General features: G+C 37.7%; 4 protein-coding genes across 7 annotated transcripts; 2 read left to right on the top strand and 2 right to left on the bottom strand.

Annotated features, from left to right (window-relative positions):
- Positions 1–158: 158 nt before the first annotated feature.
- Positions 159–2769, bottom strand: LOC111809271 (pentatricopeptide repeat-containing protein At5g47360). Of its 3 annotated transcripts, none has more exons than XR_002817199.1 (3): positions 2518–2769; positions 725–2425; positions 159–641 (listed from the first exon to the last, which is right to left on the bottom strand). XR_002817199.1 is itself a non-coding variant. In XM_023695711.1 (2 exons), exon 2 carries the CDS (start codon positions 2374–2376, stop codon positions 949–951), a length of 1428 nt encoding a protein of 475 aa, XP_023551479.1. In that variant the 5' UTR covers positions 2377–2425; positions 2518–2769; the 3' UTR covers positions 159–948. The 3 variants fall into 3 exon arrangements, 1 of the variants encoding a protein (XP_023551479.1); XR_002817198.1 differs by having other exon boundaries at positions 761–2425; XM_023695711.1 differs by having other exon boundaries at positions 159–2425.
- A 154-nt stretch (positions 2770–2923) lies between these two features.
- LOC111809270 (cysteine protease ATG4-like) lies at positions 2924–8313 on the top strand. Its single transcript, XM_023695709.1, has 9 exons — positions 2924–3155; positions 4056–4522; positions 4620–4705; positions 4862–4912; positions 5009–5388; positions 6280–6418; positions 7475–7530; positions 7626–7696; positions 7778–8313. The coding sequence occupies exons 2-9, from the start codon at positions 4072–4074 to the stop codon at positions 7993–7995; spliced, it is 1452 nt and encodes a 483-aa protein (XP_023551477.1). The 5' UTR covers positions 2924–3155; positions 4056–4071; the 3' UTR covers positions 7996–8313.
- Positions 8314–9261: 948 nt separating this feature from the next.
- Positions 9262–18834, bottom strand: LOC111809272 (guanosine nucleotide diphosphate dissociation inhibitor 2). Of its 2 annotated transcripts, XM_023695713.1 has the most exons (14): positions 18590–18834; positions 17928–17990; positions 17742–17825; positions 17469–17576; positions 17182–17354; positions 16313–16424; positions 16146–16226; positions 15955–16017; positions 15721–15822; positions 15079–15203; positions 14426–14564; positions 10309–10380; positions 10115–10189; positions 9262–9578 (listed from the first exon to the last, which is right to left on the bottom strand). In XM_023695713.1, exons 1-14 carry the CDS (start codon positions 18674–18676, stop codon positions 9528–9530), a joined length of 1335 nt encoding a protein of 444 aa, XP_023551481.1. In that variant the 5' UTR covers positions 18677–18834; the 3' UTR covers positions 9262–9527. The 2 variants fall into 2 exon arrangements, with proteins under 2 accessions (XP_023551481.1, XP_023551480.1); XM_023695712.1 differs by lacking the exons at positions 9262–9578; positions 10115–10189; positions 10309–10380 and adding exons at positions 13390–13623; positions 14160–14234 and having other exon boundaries at positions 14354–14564; positions 18590–18833.
- LOC111809273 (cysteine protease ATG4-like) lies at positions 10437–11888 on the top strand. The gene is made up of 3 exons (XM_023695714.1): positions 10437–11122; positions 11218–11288; positions 11370–11888. The coding sequence occupies exons 2-3, from the start codon at positions 11246–11248 to the stop codon at positions 11585–11587; spliced, it is 261 nt and encodes an 86-aa protein (XP_023551482.1). The 5' UTR covers positions 10437–11122; positions 11218–11245; the 3' UTR covers positions 11588–11888.
- Positions 18835–19140: the final 306 nt, after the last annotated feature.

The following is a 19140-nucleotide window of genomic DNA, read 5'->3' as shown; positions in this document are numbered from 1 at the left end:
TATTAACGAAATTTTACTAGAATTTTAAACTTATTTTAATCATATCTTTGAAATATTTCATTTCAAAATTAGTTCCATGAATGATGTTTCACAAATTATCAAAGGCACGAGTCATTTAATAACAAAATAATAATAATAATAGTAAATATTACAAAAAGTCCCAAATATTTCAAACATGTATATTAAAGTAATAATAATAGGAGTGGAGTGCAGAAAAAGGGATGATGAATGTATTGTACTTCTCTGTCTGCATTTAGTCAACTCAAAAACTCTCCCATTTTCGACCAGAAAAATGAACATCTCTAAATACGTATGCCTCGTGAATACAATACACCACGTGTCTTTTATCTTTCCATATACGCTCTTCGATTCATTCACTCAAACGGATACAAACTATGTTGCAGAAGTCAGGACCAAGCCAAACCCAATGAGGAAAAGTGGCACAAACAAGTGTCAAAGGCTAATGTACACTCATTCGAAATGCTCTTCTCAACAATTAAGACATCAACAATTCACAATCTGCCGTAGGACCTTGGGTGGCAATGAGCGAGCTTGTGAATACAGGGCAGCGTTGCTTGGCGACGCTATTGAACGTGCTTCAGGTTGGCTATATCGAAATTTTAAACGCATCTTCGCTTGACCTGACAATATTGAAATTTGAGAAACTAGTAAGATGTACTTCAGGTACACGATCAAAATAGAACTCGTAACCTCTAACACGTACGATTTGATTTGTGGTTAGGAAGGACTTTTGTCTCACCTTTCCAGCAATCAGTAAAGTGAAACACTCAAGAGGATCACAAGGTCGTGACAATCTTCTTTTCTCCCATAAGCAATTGAGACTGGTTTGACATCCATATCTACACTATGGCTAAGCAACCTATATGTTTGAAGCTTGCTAAAAACCTTAGTTCTAAACCATATTAGGTTCTTGGAAGGATTTGCTTGTCATTCCCTTATTCCACCCAAATGCATAACTAAATTTTGGTCTCCAAATTTCTTCACATGTTTGATGATACTTTCAGCATAGTGAGGTTTCAAACGAATCCCTTTTTGAAGCATCAACCTTGCAAGTTTTGCAGCGTCCACAGAGTGGTCGTGCTCACAAAGTCCAACTAAAAGAAGAGAATAAATATCAGAATCAATGGAAGATAAATATCCATTCCTATCGACTTCGTTGCATAAGTTAAAACCATCTACCACTCGCTCCTCTAAGCACAATTCCTTGATCATGAGAGTACAAGCCACGCCATCGGGCTTCACCCCATTGGCTAACATGTTTCTAAATAGCTCCTCTGCCTCAGCAATCCTTTTCATCTTAATCAAGGATATTACAAGTGAGCTATAGCAATCACCATAGGAAGCACCACCTCTTGCAGCAACTCTATCAATCAACTTATAAGCCTCCTCCATGTGACCATCTTTACAAAATTCCTTTACTAACACGCTAACTGTAACACGATTTGGAGCACAACCAAAGTCTTCCATTCTGTCCAATATCTTCAATGCCTCCAGAGGCTGGCCTACTTCACATAGACTCTGGATTATGGAAGTGTACGTGACAGTATTTGGACCGCAAGTTCCCCCTTGTTTTTCCATCTCTTCCAACAATTCCATTAGCTTTTCCAGATCCCCATGTCGACTGGCACCATTAAGTAGCACGGAGTAAGCCACTGTATTGGGTGCACATCCATTGTCCTTCATAACCTTAAATAATCCATAAGCATCCTCCAGACGACCCACATCACAGAATCCTTTGAGCATGGCAATATAAGTGATCATATTAGGATCAATATCAACTGAATCCATCTCTTTCAACAACTCCATCGCCTTATCCATCTCCCCCTTCTCAGTAAATAACCTTATGACCAGATTATACATTGTAGTATCAGCACGCAAATGAAATTCAGCCATTTCCCCTAATATCGACAAAGCCTCTTTGGCAAGCTTACCTTCTTTACACAAATTTAAAATAACCTTAAACATCCCAATATCAACAAGACAACCCTCCCTTCTATAATCTTCAATAACATTAAAAACCAAACATGGACTTCGATTAAGTCCAATCAGTTCACAAGCTCTAGTGTACATAAAAGAACTATGCCTATAATTAGGCTGTCGACCAGCCCATATAAAAAATCTAAGACCCATTTGGGACAGTTCGAAAGAACATTTATGCAATACTTCGTTGACACATCTGGAATCCAACTTGGTCTTTACAGTAGTAAGGGTTTTCTCCACATTACCATTGTTTTTCTGCAGATGGTCATAGAATAAATCGGCAGAAGAGACTGTACTTAGCTGCAGGGTAGATAAGGTGGAGATCTTGAATCGAAATGACGATGGTCGGGGGTAAAAGATTCGAAAGAGAGCCATTGATAGGGTAATTTCACGGCAACAAAATGCTTTCTTTCACGAGGCGCAGCTGCAAACGATTAAGATGAAATAAGTAAGAACAATAACTTTTAGAAAATTCTTATATTTACCGAAAACAGAGTACAAAAAATCGCAAATGACCTAGGATTGGAATCCGGATCGATTTGGTTCGAATTCATTGATAGTCGCCGACGAAAGCAGAAGTATGCAACGGAAAGAAGAGGCCGATGGTGGCGTGCGACGGGCAGACGGAAAAATAAATTGCGACAGGCCGGAAGGCATCGGCGGCGACGGCCTGGTCAGAACGGGATAGCCGCGGCGGCGAGGAGGAGGAGCCGGCGTGAAGACTGAGAGAGAGGAAGATGAGAATGATGGGCCTATTTTTTAGACTTGTTTTTAAAAATAAATAAATAAATAAATAAAGATATTATTTTTAATTTTAGGGTTTTTTTATAGGGTCCAAGATGGGCCGAGGTGCAGCCCAAGTGATAGAGCCCAAAGTCAGCTCAGCGACAACTCATTCGAAGTCGAAGCTCATCAGAAATGAAGCAGCTTCAATAATGAATCCTTATTCCCCCATTGACGTTGATTTAACCCAGTTTTTATATACTGGGAAGCTGATCGCCTACGCAATTACAATCAATTCTTAATCCCTCGTGCTTGAAGCCGCACAATTTTGTGAAATTGGGAACCCAATTGATTGCGAATTCCTACTTTGATTGCTTGCCTGGAGGCTCTTGCGCTGAATAGAGGATGCTGGATTCTAACGCCTTCAGAAGGTTTTTTTCTTTGTTTTTCCTGACGATTTCTCTCATGTTTCGGCTACTTGGATTTTTCTTCATCTCACTGATCTTCTTTTTCGTTTCTTCCTGTTTTATTTTCTGCAATTTCTAATAGGTTTGTTTGCTTTCGGTTGTGCGTTCATGACTTCGCAGTTTTATGTTGAGCGAATTCTTCAATGTTTTGACTGGAGATATCCTGTTATCAGCTGTCATCATTAACTTTTTCATGTGCACGCAACTTTGAATATTTGAAATCATTTTGGTAAAACTTGAAACATGTTTTCATCAATCATGCTCTTGCTAAACGCATTTCAGTTCTGTATATATATATTCAAAGTGATTGAATGCAGCCATCTCTAAAGGTGAGCTCTTATTCTGTCTTAATTAAAATGAAAGTTGAGCATTTAACAGTTTATGATTGTTTTTTCTTTTAATTATTCATCAAGTTTGATGCCTCAATTTGGACGAATTTTTTTAAGAACTTGTGTAAGTATCCTGTTGGTCTTATTCTTTTCCGTTGGAGCTATTTTCTTCATGTTAGCTCTTTAAGAAGTTTCAAGGCTACAGAACCAAAACAGCATGGCACTCATGTGGATCATTCACTTCGTGTAGAATGTTTTAAGGAGAGATGAAATGAAGTACGAATTACATTCATCTTTGTTTTCTTAGTCACTAATACACACTATTATGACTGGAATCTGTAATCCATGAGCCCTCTTGTACTGTATTTTCATTCCATGTGCTTTCTTTTTCTGGAACTCGCCCTTTTTTGGGCCTATAAAAAGTTCGCCCTTTAATTTTTTCTTATCTCTATATTAACTTTGACTTATGGAATTTTCTTGAAATAACTTCGTTTCTAGTCATTGTATTCTGAATTGTTTTCACTTTGTTGGCTAGGTAATGAAGGGTTTTCATGGGAAGGGGGAAAGATCTGAATTCAACATGCTCTTCTGAAAGTACAACTGATACTATAGATAGAACTCAGCAATCTGTTTGTCCAGAGTTAGGGTCTAAAGATCACGTATCCTCCAAAGCCTCCTTATGGTCAAGCTTCCTTACATCTACTTTAACAATCTTTGAACATCACAAAGAGCCCTCTGTTAGTGAAAAGAAGACATTTCATTCTCGACAAAATGTCTGGACAACTGTAAGAAAAGTTATGACTAGTGGCTCAATGAGGAGACTTCAGGAGCGCATATTGGGTTCTCACAGGAGTGGTGTCTATAGCTCCGGCGGTGATATATGGCTTCTTGGTGTGTGCCATAAAATTTCCCAGGATCAGGCTCCTGATGATGTTACTAGCAATGGTTCAGCAGGATTCGAGCTAGATTTTTCATCTAGAATTCTGATTACCTATCGTAAAGGTTTCATGAAATATGCTCTCTTTTAGTTATACTTGTATCACAAGGCATATGTTTCCTGGACAACTTGCAGTTAACTTTTTTGTCTCTCCACTTATAGGCTTCAATGTTATTCAAGACTCAAAATACACCAGTGATGTAAATTGGGGCTGCATGCTAAGAAGCAGTCAAATGCTTGTTGCTCAGGTAGACAAATTCATACTCTAGCCATTGCTGTTCTCGCTCTCGGTTCTGATGATTTTTATTTTTATTTATGCATTTGTACTAACTGTACTTTGGTTATGAGGGTTTCCAAAAAGGTATTATGTTATTTCCTTTTATTAATCTCTGTATTATTTACAGGCATTACTTTTTCATAGATTAGGAAGATCTTGGAGAAAGACTTCTCGGAAGGTATGGCTGTATGGTGACGATACTGAAAGATTTGTTTGACTTACTGATGTATTTCCTAAACAATTAGCATTAAAAGTAATTGTCTTTAATTGGCAGCCATTGGATAAAGAATATGTTGAAGTCTTGCACCTTTTTGGTGACTCAGAGAAATCAGCATTTTCAATCCATAATCTTCTTCAGGCAGGAAGGGCCTATGACCTTGCTGCTGGGTCATGGGTGGGACCTTATGCAATGTGTAGGTCATGGGAGACTCTTGTCCGCTTAAAGAGGGAGACCCCTAATCTCCAAGACCAGCAACTTCCAATGGCCATTTACATTGTTTCTGGAGACGAAGACGGAGAGAGAGGTGGTGCTCCAGTTTTATACATTGATGATGCCTCAAGACATTGTTTTGAGTTTTCAAAAGGCCAACTTGATTGGACCCCCATTCTTTTATTAGTTCCTTTGGTTCTTGGACTTGAAAAAATCAATCCAAGGTATGTTAGAGTTGTTCACTGGCTTGTATTTTTTTTTTTTCATACTTTGGGCTTAACTCTCATTTTAATAACAGCGAAATAGGATTCTCATACGAGAAGTAGTAATTTTATAGGCTATAGATTTCCCCTAATAATTGGTTTTGCATCTTCATGCTTGAGCAGTTTTATTGAGAATTAAAAGCTTCGGTAAGAAGTTGCAAATTTTGGCTCTCTAGGTTTAGAATTGTTGCTGTATCAAACTCTTTTAAGTCTAGCATTGCTTCATGGTGTGAGGATTTGTGGGAAGGGTGGGGGAAGGTTGCACTTAATGTCTATTGTTTAATTGGTTTTTTAAAAAGAAAGTTGGAAACACGAAATGTGAAGATGTCAGGTTGGAGGATTTGTTGCATATGGATTAGGCTAATTGGAGGATAAAATCAAACTTTAAATGGGAAATGTAGCTCTGATACTACATTTGTAGGAAGTGTGGCTTTAACTAGGAACCTTCTCATTTCCTTGAACTAGGAAATGAGCAGGCCCTAGGAACCTGCTCATTTCCTTGGGATCCTTTCTCATACTAACCAAAGTTCTCTTTATGTTCAATTTATAAGCCATGATAACAAAAAGGCCGATGGCTATTTACTTCATTGCCCCAGGCCCTAGAAACCATTACTTGTTGGCTTATCAATTTCCGAATACCGTTAGTCTTAGTAGAGATCTTGAAATCTTTATTCATGTTGTAATCTTTTACTGATTGTCATAAAGAGGTGCATGTATGTTTACTAGCTTGTTTGCTAAAATATAGCAGCCTCACTTGACTATTCTGGAGACCTACATGTTATTTCTGTAGTTTGACTAGTAGAAATTGGAGCTTAGAAATTTATGCTCAACATATTTATTCAACTTGTGAAGGTACATCCTATCATTGAAAACGACATTTACCTTTCCTCAAAGCCTCGGCATCTTGGGAGGGAAGCCCAGTGTTTCAACATACATTGTGGGTGTTCAAGATGAAAATGCCTTTTATCTTGATCCACATGAAGTTCAGCAGGTACATTAATTTCCTTGGAGATCCTTTTTTAAGAATATCTAAATTATCCTTGCTTTTGTATGTGTCTGACGTGTGATATCATTATGGTGATCATAATAGATAGGTGGTGTTTCATTGGGGGATTCCATGAGAGTGAAAGAAGTTAAGCCTCTTGTTGTGAGGGTGGAACAAAAGAGGTTTGTGTTGAAAGTGAGCTAGTTTGGAAAGGAGTGGAGTTCAAAGAGTTAGTAAGGCCAAGCTCTCAAAAATTACGTTGAAGTTGGGGGTAGTGATGTGGGTAAGCTATTGCCTTGAGAGTCTTGTCCAAAGATCGAGTGACCTTCTTTTCTTCGGAAGATGATGAGCACCTGAGGCATTGTGTTGGGTACAAGTGGTTTTGAATGTGAGAGGAACTTGGTTTGTTAGGTAGAGGGGCATGGGATTCTTTTTGAGATGCGCCAAATATCATTCTCCTAAAAGCGCTTGGTTTAACTAAGATTGAAAGAGTCGAGCCTCCTCCAAGATTAGAGTCATCCTTTGTGAAGGTGCTCGAAGATGGCTTAACGTGTCAGAAGTGGGGGTTCAAGACGATGAGAATGAGAAGGAGCTGGAAGTTATTTGGTGAAGACTTAAGTGCTTAAGGGGTTTGCAGGACTTTGCCAGTAATCCTATGTGAAGAGGCTCTTCTAAGGAAGGAATTGTTTGACTTTAGATGTGGGATGGTTCTAGATTGAGCTGTTAATTTCCAGCCACAGGATGAAGTGTTGGTGGCTGAAACTCACCGATTCGTGTTAGAGAAAGGGTGGGTTAGAGTATTAGATGTCCCTTAGCTCGAGAGGAACAATGGGATTTTAAAAGGGTTGGAGAGTTCGTGTGATGAGGTTTGGGAGGTGGTGAGATTCAATGCTCCATTGTAGGCATGTGGACTCAGCTAATAAATTGATAAAACGTAATGAATACTATAATGTCTTGTCCAAACAAACGTCTCCATGTCTCTCTCCAGGATAATTTAATGTGACATATTTGTAAATAAATCTAAGTTATCATAATGACTGTCTAACAATGTTTCCATTTTAGGTAGTTAATATTGACAAGGATGACCTAGACGCAGATACTTCCTCTTATCACTGCAAGTGAGTTTTTCCATATCATAAATGTCTCGTGGTTTACTGTTTTTCGCTTGCCAATTCTTTTTGTTTCTCATATGTTAATGCATTGTTTTCTGTAGTGTTATCCGGCACATCCCCTTAGAATCCATGGATCCTTCTCTAGCAATTGGATTTTATTGTCGAGACAAAGGTTTGCACTCTAGCTTCATAATCGTGGATAACAACTTGATTGATGCTTCCTGATTCTTTTGAAATTTTTGTCTGGTGCCAGATGATTTCGATGATTTCTGTTATCGGGCATCAAAGTTGGCAGACGAGTCGGATGGAGCGCCATTGTTCACGGTTGCTGAAACACATTCCACGAATTCAGGGAGACAGGGCAATGCATTGGATAACTGTAGTAGGTTAGCGGAGGGCGATACTGATGGCGTGGTGCACATGCCGAACGAAGAGGAGGAGGCACATGAGGACGACTGGCAATTCCTTTGATGAAAATAGAACCTGTTTGGGAATCTGGGAAAGGGATGGTATCCTTCCTTGATTATTGCTCCAGGCTTGCTTCCCAAGTTCCCCTGAGCTTCGTTGGTAATAGGATTGAAATGGGGGGAGATGCCCAAAATATGTCAAATGTTTTAGTTTCTGTAGTGTTACTTTTGGAAAGGTGTTGAGTTATTTGGATCTTTATTTGTTGAATTGTTTATTCTTGGTCCGCTTTCGTCTGAAGTTATACATTCGTGTGTATGTATAATAATGAGGTTCAATTCAAATTCATAGATGAATTATCAATGCTCCGATTCTTCCACTGCAAATTCTGTATGTTGTCTCGTGAAGAATTGGGAATGATGATTTGAAGTTACAGGCTTCTTATATGTTGCTAATGCTTGAAATCATTATATGTTGCTAATGCTTGAAATCATTTGAACGCTTGGTTGTACAGTGTTTTGGTAGTTGGAATCTCTTAATACCTATATTTGTCAAGCTTTAGTTACGAAGGTGTTACTACACTCATGTTGACTCCTATATCTCAGGCTTCCCCTCGCTTTCAAACTTCCCATGTCACCTAGTATGCTTCAGTCCCCTCCCCCTCCAACCAACGGATCTCACAATCCACCCCTTTGAAGCCCTCCCCCCTCCAACCAATGTAAGATCTCACAATCCACCCCCTTTGAGGTCCAATGTCCTCACTGGCACACCCCTCGGTATTTGGCTCTAATACTATTTGTAACAGCCCAAGCCCACCACTAGCAGATATTCTCTTCTTTGAGCTTTCCCTTTCAGACTTCCCCTCAAGAACGTGTATGCTAGAGAGAGGTTTTCACACCCTTAGAAAGAATGTTTCAATCGATGAGCTTTCCCTTTCAGACTTCCCCTCAAGAACGTGTATGCTAGAGAGAGGTTTTCACACCCTTAGAAAGAATGTTTCAATCGATGTAAGGACTCAGTTCAGGTAAAGAAATGAAAACACCTCAGTGGGAGGGTTATAAAATAGTCTAATTGTTACCTAACATGGGTTTAACTAAAACTTAAGTCTTCTTAACTAATGACGACATCACGGACCTTATTGACCTTTTAAGAAGCAATAAATAAAATTGACTAGAACGAATAAATTAAAGTCATCAACCTTAAAATGGAGTATGCTTATTCTAACACAATCTGGGAACTATTAGATCCTTGTAATGTGGTAAATCCAAAAATTGCAATGGATGTACAAAAGGAAAAGAAAAAAAAAAGGTACGTAAATTCAATACTTGGAAGTGTATTGAAGGTGTAAAATTTGATTCGTAAATCAACTCTGATTCTTCGATTAACACAGACTCGATGGAAATTTTGAAGCAATCAGTGCATCAACACATTATAATCAGTCCATTGAAACCAAAAATAAACCAAAGGGGACCAAATCAAATCACTTTTTCACAAGGCAAATACAGGCACATCTCTAAGTTTTAGTTTTTGGTAGATAGTAGAGAATGAAAAAAGAGAAGCAGGAATTACAATGCAGTCCAAGGCTTGTTCATTCATTCTTATTCTTCTGCAGCACTAGCAGCACTCAAATCCACACTCAGGTCCACAGCCTGAAAACAAACCACCATCTTTCATTACCACTTTCGCCACCAACACATTACGCTATATAATATATAAATCAAGCCCACCAAGCCCGACTATTGCAAATTTTAAGACTTCTTAAACTCCAATTCATTAAATTTACTACGTCACTATGAACCCCTTGTTTAAGGGAAAGTCTACCTTTACATGAAAGAATGATGCATCAGATGGATATGGGTCAAGGAAAAATATTCTAACCATAAATGAACTATGAAATTATTTTTCTTTCCTTAATATTTGTGACTATTCAGACTCGCCTATGTGTACCTCAACTATTCTCACCAGACAAGTAACTAACCCTACTGTATCTAGTTGTCAAAATAACTCATAGAATATTAAATCCTAGGTAGATGACTACCATGGCTTGAACCTACATACCATGTTATTGTAAAAGACACGAGCTTTTATAATTCAAAACAAGATTGAGTCACTATATAATCTTCTTCTCTATAACCAAAATATTCAAATCTAAAGTTATACAATGGTTAGGAAAAACGATCCTCACCTTGCCAGTTATCATTGTATACATGTTGAGCACATCAATGACAGTTGACTCGAAATGTGTTGTAGCATCATAACTCTGTTGGAAGTGAGAAGTGGCAATTATGGTACACGAAATGAATTAATTCAATACACAGAGCACAAGCACACGTGGGCAGAGGAAGAGGGGCAGGTGAAAAGCTTTCAACGTGAACATACCATGGATATAAAGCAATTGTCCAGAGTTGGTTCATTGACTGGCTCGTATCTGTCATATGTATCAAAAAATATCTCATCAACGGCCCCAAGCAGGTCAATTCCTGGCTNTAGAGGGGCATGGGATTCTTTTTGAGATGCGCCAAATATCATTCTCCTAAAAGCGCTTGGTTTAACTAAGATTGAAAGAGTCGAGCCTCCTCCAAGATTAGAGTCATCCTTTGTGAAGGTGCTCGAAGATGGCTTAACGTGTCAGAAGTGGGGGTTCAAGACGATGAGAATGAGAAGGAGCTGGAAGTTATTTGGTGAAGACTTAAGTGCTTAAGGGGTTTGCAGGACTTTGCCAGTAATCCTATGTGAAGAGGCTCTTCTAAGGAAGGAATTGTTTGACTTTAGATGTGGGATGGTTCTAGATTGAGCTGTTAATTTCCAGCCACAGGATGAAGTGTTGGTGGCTGAAACTCACCGATTCGTGTTAGAGAAAGGGTGGGTTAGAGTATTAGATGTCCCTTAGCTCGAGAGGAACAATGGGATTTTAAAAGGGTTGGAGAGTTCGTGTGATGAGGTTTGGGAGGTGGTGAGATTCAATGCTCCATTGTAGGCATGTGGACTCAGCTAATAAATTGATAAAACGTAATGAATACTATAATGTCTTGTCCAAACAAACGTCTCCATGTCTCTCTCCAGGATAATTTAATGTGACATATTTGTAAATAAATCTAAGTTATCATAATGACTGTCTAACAATGTTTCCATTTTAGGTAGTTAATATTGACAAGGATGACCTAGACGCAGATACTTCCTCTTATCACTGCAAGTGAGTTTTTCCATATCATAAATGTCTCGTGGTTTACTGTTTTTCGCTTGCCAATTCTTTTTGTTTCTCATATGTTAATGCATTGTTTTCTGTAGTGTTATCCGGCACATCCCCTTAGAATCCATGGATCCTTCTCTAGCAATTGGATTTTATTGTCGAGACAAAGGTTTGCACTCTAGCTTCATAATCGTGGATAACAACTTGATTGATGCTTCCTGATTCTTTTGAAATTTTTGTCTGGTGCCAGATGATTTCGATGATTTCTGTTATCGGGCATCAAAGTTGGCAGACGAGTCGGATGGAGCGCCATTGTTCACGGTTGCTGAAACACATTCCACGAATTCAGGGAGACAGGGCAATGCATTGGATAACTGTAGTAGGTTAGCGGAGGGCGATACTGATGGCATGGTGCACATGCCGAACGAAGAGGAGGAGGCACATGAGGATGACTGGCAATTCCTTTGATGAAAATAGAACCTGTTTGGGAATCTGGGAAAGGGATGGTATCCTTCCTTGATTATTGCTCCAGGCTTGCTTCCCAAGTTCCCCTGAGCTTCGTTGGTAATAGGATTGAAATGGGGGGAGATGCCCAAAATATGTCAAATGTTTTAGTTTCTGTAGTGTTACTTTTGCAAAGGTGTTGAGTTATTTGGATCTTTATTTGTTGAATTGTTTATTCTTGGTCCGCTTTCGTCTGAAGTTATACATTCGTGTGTATGTATAATAATGAGGTTCAATTCAAATTCATAAATGAATTATCAATGCTCCGATTCTTCCACTGCAAATTCTGTATGTTGTCTCGTGAAGAATTGGGAATGATGATTTGAAGTTATAGGCTTATTATATGTTGCTAATGCTTGAAATCATTTGAACGCTTGGTTGTACAGTGTTTTGGTAGTTGGAATCTCTTAATACCTATATTTGTCAAGCTTTAGTTACGAAGGTTACTACACTCATGTTGACTACTATATTTCAGGCTTCCCCTCTCTTTCAAACTTCCCATGTCACTAGTATGCTTCGTCCCCTCCCCCTCCAACCAATGGATCTCGATCCACCCCCTTTGAAGCCCAACATTCTCACCGACACTCATTCCTCTCTAATCGATGTGGGGTCTCACAATCCACCCCCTTTGAGGTCCAATGTCCTCACGGGCACACCCCTCAATANGAGAGAGGTTTTCACACCCTTAGAAAGAATGTTTCAATCGATGTAAGGACTCAGTTCAGGAAAAGAAATGAAAACACCTCAGTGGGAGGGTTATAAAATAGTCTAATTGTTACCTAACATGGGTTTAACTAAAACTTAAGTCTTCTTAACTAATGACGACATCACGGACCTTATNTACCATTTGTAACAACCCAAGCCCACCGCTAGCAGATATTCTCTTCTTTGAGCTTTTCCTTTCGAACTTCCCCTCAAGAACGTGTATGCTAGAGAGTGGTTTTCACACCCTTAGAAAGAATGTTCCAATCGATGTAAGGACTCCGTTCATGTAAAGAAATGAAAACACCTCAGTGGGAGGGTTATAAAATAGTCTAATTGTTACCTAACATGGGTTTAACTAAAACTTAAGTCTTCTTAACTAATGACGACATCACGGACCTTATTGACCTTTTAAGAAGCAATAAATAAAATTGACTAGAACGAATAAATTAAAGTCATCAACCTTAAAATGGAGTATGCTNTAAAATAGTCTAATTGTTACCTAACATGGGTTTAACTAAAACTCAAGTCTTCTTAACTAATGACGACATCACGGACCTTAATGACCTTTTAAGAAGCAATAAATAAAATTGACTAGAACGAATAAATTAAAGTCATCAACCTCAAAATGGAGTATGCATATTCTAACACAATCTGGGAACTATTAGATCCTTGTAATGTGGTAAATCCAAAAATTGCAATGGATGTACAAAAGGAAAAGAAAAAAAAAAGGTACGTAAATTCAATACTTGGAAGTGTATTGAAGGTGTAAAATTTGATTCGTAAATCAACTCTGATTCTTCGATTAACACAGACTCGATGGAAATTTTGAAGCAATCAGTGCATCAACACATTATAATCAGNGTATTGAAGGTGTAAAATTTGATTCGTAAATCAACTCTGATTCTTCAATTAACACAGACTCAAAACTGATAGTCAAGTTTCTATATCACATCTCCGGATACAGCTTACATGATAACAACATTTTTACCTGTAATCAAGTGTGGGATTGTTCCAATCATTTAAAAAGAATGCAATGCGAAGATGGAAATTTTGAAGCAATCAGTGCATCAACACATTATAATCACTCCATTGAAACCAAAAATAAACCAAAGGGGACCAAATCAAATCACTTTTTCACAAGGCAAATACAGGCACATCTCTAAGTTTTAGTTTTTGGTAAATAGTAGAGAATGAAAAAAGAGAAGCAGGAATTACAATGCAGTCCAAGGCTTGTTCATTCATTCTTATTCTTCTGCAGCACTAGCAGCACTCAAATCCACACTCAGGTCCACAGCCTGAAAACAAACCACCATCTTTCATTACCACTTCCGCCACCAACACATTACGCTATATAATATATAAATCAAGCCCACCAAGCCCGACTATTGCAAATTTTAAGACTTCTTAAACTCCAATTCATTAAATTTACTACGTCACTATGAACCCCTTGTTTAAGGGAAAGTCTACCTTTACATGAAAGAATGATGCATCAGATGGATATGGGTCAAGGAAAAATATTCTAACCATAAATGAACTATGAAATTATTTTTCTTTCCTTAATATTTGTGACTATTCAGACTCGCCTATGTGTACCTCAACTATTCTCACCAGACAAGTAACTAACCCTACTGTATCTAGTTGTCAAAATAACTCATAGAATATTAAATCCTAGGTAGATGACTACCATGGCTTGAACCTACATACCATGTTATTGTAAAAGACACGAGCTTTTATAATTCAAAACAAGATTGAGTCACTATATAATCTTCTTCTCTATAACCAAAATATTCAAATCTAAAGTTATACAATGGTTAGGAAAAACGATCCTCACCTTGCCAGTTATCATTGTATACATGTTGAGCACATCAATGACAGTTGACTCGAAATGTGTTGTAGCATCATAACTCTGTTGGAAGTGAGAAGTGGCAATTATGGTACACGAAATGAATTAATTCAATACACAGAGCACAAGCACACGTGGGCAGAGGAAGAGGGGCAGGTGAAAAGCTTTCAACGTGAACATACCATGGATATAAAGCAATTGTCCAGAGTTGGTTCATTGACTGGCTCGTATCTGTCATATGTATCAAAAAATATCTCATCAACGGCCCCCAGCAGGTCAATTCCTGGCTTCAGTTCTGCCTCTGGATGATCAGTCTCAGCTTCTGTGGTAACAAAAGCAATAAACTTGCCTCTTGGAGCAACATTGTGAGAGTATGAGCAACAGAAAACATACCTGCCGAACACACCAAGGATAAAAAATGTTTAAGAGAAGGGTGAAGATCGGGAGAAAATAAACAGATCAGGACACTAATACTTCTTCAGTTCTACTTGTTGGTTTTTTTTAACTCACATATAACTGAATAGGAAACTCAGTGACAGATAAAAACAGAAAAGTGAATTTTGGCCATGAGGTAATAAGTCTTCAAATCTTCATTAGATAAGAAAAGGCCAGTAGAAGCTATAGGTCTATTAAATTATTGGGAAAAATAAAAACCAAAAGTGGAGAATTAATCATGGGGAGTGTTCCGAAATTTTGTCAAAGACATAATAAAAGTGAGAGTTATCATATTTGTAAAAAATGGAAACAAAAGAATAATCTTCAAAACAGATACAACTAACATAATAAACTAAAATACCTGCCCTTTCCTAAAGCTACCCTAAATAATGTCAGAACTTCAGTTGAATGTCGGAGAAGTGCAGAATGGAATTTTAATTACTCTAACAATAAGCACTATACAAGAGCTTACATGTCTGATCTGCGACCCAACTGCTTCTGCGGTAAAATAATTTGCACCGAATGGGAATCATTGGTGTTTGGTATGGTGTGGCTCATTATGGCAATGGCCCTAGCAACCTTACCAACCTTCCTGACCTGTTTCAAGATATGCAACATCACATAAGATGGGAAGTGTCGTCTTTTTATCTTATGCTTCAGGCTTCATAATAATGAGAAAGAGAGAAGTATAATGAGTCTGGTTTAGAGACATCATCATGGTTCCTCGACTGTCAAGGCTAATCCACAATGAGATGGATAAAGTTATAAGGCTCCATTTACTGATTGAGTAAGCCCAAAAATACAATAATAAAATACATGATTAAGAAAAGAAAAGAATACAGGCTCACGTTATCGATGGTTTGCATATANTCTGGTTTAGAGACATCATCATGGTTCCTCGACTGTCAAGGCTAATCCACAATGAGATGGATAAAGTTATAAGGCTCCATTTACTGATCGAGTAAGCCCAAAAATACAATAATAAAATATATGATTAAGAAAAGAAAAGAATACAGGCTCACGTTATCGATGGTTTGCATATACAGACCCAATCTTAAAATTAAATCAGTCCACGAAACACACAATGATTTGAATAGGACATTAAAGTTCTTACCTTGTTGGGCAAGTAGGAAGGATCACAGACAACCTTTTTGCACCTGGCAGTTTCCCCTTCTGATGTGACACCAACAACTTTTCCTTCCTCATCGAATTCAACCTAGCATTCAAAGATCAACCCACTTTACCATAAAGAGAGATAAAACTGTTTATGAAATGTTTTTACAAAAAACTAAAAACAATGAAAATATAGCCGAATATGAAATCAAATAGTAAAATTCATATGGGCAACCTTGCACTCAGGTTTGTTTAACATATATGTTCCACCGTAGACAGCACTAAGGCGAGCAAATGCCTGTAAGAAGAGTGAGAGTAGATATAGATTACATAGAGCAATAAGAGGCAGATTTACAAAAGAGAACTAAAATTATACCTAATAATGCTAGAGTAAGTAAATAGACAGGATGAGAGAAAGAGAAAGACCTGTGGAAGCTCCCCTAGTCCATATAGAGGATAGATGTACGGAGACCCTCCTTGAAAGCGTGCCAGAGACTCCGCATAAAGCTATCAAACAAATAAGAAAGGGGAGAAAAGAGATTTAAAACATGCGAAAAAGAACAGAGTAATTAGCAACTCTAGATGGCTGTCACCTTCATTCTCTTTACTGTATCTAGTGCCGGCTGGTCAAGATAGCGATCATCTCTTTGAAGTGCCAATGCATGACCAATGAAGTCAATGGTGTTGTCATCGAGTCCATATTTTCTGTTAACAATCAATTTCATATAAGCACATTAATCTATACAACATATTAACAAACAACTATTATAGAACAAAGACATCCAGATAAACTATGAACAAGAAGATCAATGGGGCCTATTGATATAAAGACAACACACCGAAGCACGGTGGTTTAAGTACATTAAGAATCCTTTTAGGATAAAGAAGCGGAAAGCTACCTGAATAAAAAGTATGTCTAAAAAGAGATTAGATNTGAACAAGAAGATCAATGGGGCCTATTGATATAAAGACAACACCCCGAAGCACGGTGGTTTAAGTACATTAAGAATCCTTTTAGGATAAAGAAGCGGAAAGCTACCTGCATAAAAAGTATGTCTAAAAAAGAGATTAGANATTAGATTTTTTTAAAATTAATATATTCTTATAAATAATGTGATAGAAAAAAGCTATATAAGGCAGGCTGAAACATATATCTCGTCTCCATTCCATTCTTGAAAAAAAATTAAGGAAATCTATTTCCCTGTCCCCAACCCTACATATTTTAAATGAGCATTCCAACCCTGAGATGCCTAAGGTAATATCCATACCCTAAGATGCCTAAGCATTCAATTTAAGCATTAGACAATGAGTGTTTGATGATGATATTGTAGGAAATCCCAGGTGACCATTCAAATTTCGTTAGTAAGAGTTATTTAAATGTTTCTGTCACAATTTCTTTTAGTATTGAGTTCAGAGTTATGTCAACAACATGAAAAAGTTATATATGGAAACTGAGGCATACGCAATCAGTTCTTTTGTTGTCAGTCTTGTCAAGTCCATTCCCTCATGTGTCTTAGGATTACTTTCATCATAATCTTGAACAAAGATGAAGAACTTCCGAGCGCGGCGCTTCTCAAATAAACCCATAAGTGGAGATTTAAGTGCTTCCATATCCGTGGCTGGAACTTTGTGGATCTACAAAAAGGCATTTATCATCATTAAGTTTGATATAAGTCTTATGTTTTAATAAGAGTTTCAAGAGAAACAGTACGGAAACATAAACAAAAGTATAACGAAAATAGAGAATACCTTTCCCTTATTATACACATAGCTACCATCAACGGCTTTAAAAGACAAATACTTGGTTACATCCGTATGAATAAGAACACGCACAAGTGTTCCATTGGCCATCATAAACTAGCCACACAGAAATTAAGTATTAATATAAAATTGAGAATTGTGAAAAGAAAAAATGTAAAACAATGAGAAAACAGGTTCATTAGAAAATAGAAGTGACGAGCATATCAGTTGACAAAGTGAGCAAGAACTTGGAAAACCATAACAAGGTGGGGGAATGAAGACCTTTGGAATCATGTCCACGTTGTAGTCCCTACTAGAACCCAGATGGGCAGGTGGCTTGTCATCTCCCCTGAACCGTTTCCAAAGCTGCAAATTAAACTAATACAGTAAATACATGATATGATTGAAGAATAGCACAAGAATACTGGAATTGGCTTAAAGGATGGGACTAGTCAGCAGAGAGAGGACCTGAATGAGATTAAGCGATGAAGATTCCCCTCCATAATAGTCATTCCTATCCATGTGCAGAACCTAGAACATGAAAAATGAATGTGAGAGAAAAACCTTCTCAACAAGTCAAATAGAGAACATAGACCTGCATATCACGCAAGCCTATGGAGTCAGCATGTCAAGAATTCCACAACACCAGTAAACACCCGAAGTCAAACTTATAGATCATTGCATCGATAAAGGAGAAGATTGTAGCAGAGCATAAAAGAATTAATATCCACTGAAGCCCCGGCCGATTTCTTCACTTGATGAGCAAGTAATTACTTCGCAATAAAATGGCCAACAAAGTATGGAAGTTATTGAAATGAAATTGCTTCACTGGTGATGCAAAAAAAGAAAAGAACTACGATATCCAATATGTTGATCTGGAGTGCAGATCAACTGAAGAGCGCAAAACAACGATCTCTTCGATGAAAAAATAAAGTGATAAAGAAGTAAAAGAATTCAAGGATGCAACTAAGATCAAGATAGGAAAGCAAGATAAATGCAGGAAATGAGAGGTAGAAGTAAGAGCGATCAGAATCAGAAACACATAGAAGATTGATCGCAGAATTTAAAATGGAGGCAGCTGAATTCGAGAACAAAAGAAAGAAAAAGAGTAGAGAATGTAAAATGAAGACCTTGAGGCCATCGACAGAGAGAAGACCACTGAGGATGCACTCCTTGAGACCGGTTCCAAGCACAATAACGTCATACTCTTCATCCATGGCGATTGAAGGTGTGAAAAAGGAAGAAGCAGAGAGCAATCCGGGGGAAGTGGAAACAGATCTACAGTAGGATTAAGATTCGATGAGGGAGAAGGTCGTTGCTCACTCTAGGGCTTCCTGAAGGAGTCAATAGGCATGCATACCAAAATCATTGCTTTCTTCCCCAACTTATATATAAACACCTCCACCCCTTGCCCAATCCTCATCATATTCAACCCCCCATTTTTTTAGGTGAAAAAATGTATTTTATTATTTTTAACAAAAGTAAGAAGATAAATTTAAAATATTTAAAAAAATAATAAAAATAAAAATCAGACAAAAATGTTTGAGTTTGAAAATATGAAGACTAGGATGGAAATGTATTTTACCCTTGTTGTTAGCTTCAAATGTTATTCAATTTAATATTCGTTCTTATGATTTAAAAATAAATAAATAATCAAAATTATTATTATTATTATTTAATA

Source organism: Cucurbita pepo, chromosome LG13 (assembly GCF_002806865.2).
Source record: "Cucurbita pepo subsp. pepo cultivar mu-cu-16 chromosome LG13, ASM280686v2, whole genome shotgun sequence".
NCBI lineage: Eukaryota > Viridiplantae > Streptophyta > Magnoliopsida > Cucurbitales > Cucurbitaceae > Cucurbita > Cucurbita pepo.
This window is presented reverse-complemented; position numbering and strand designations above follow the sequence as displayed.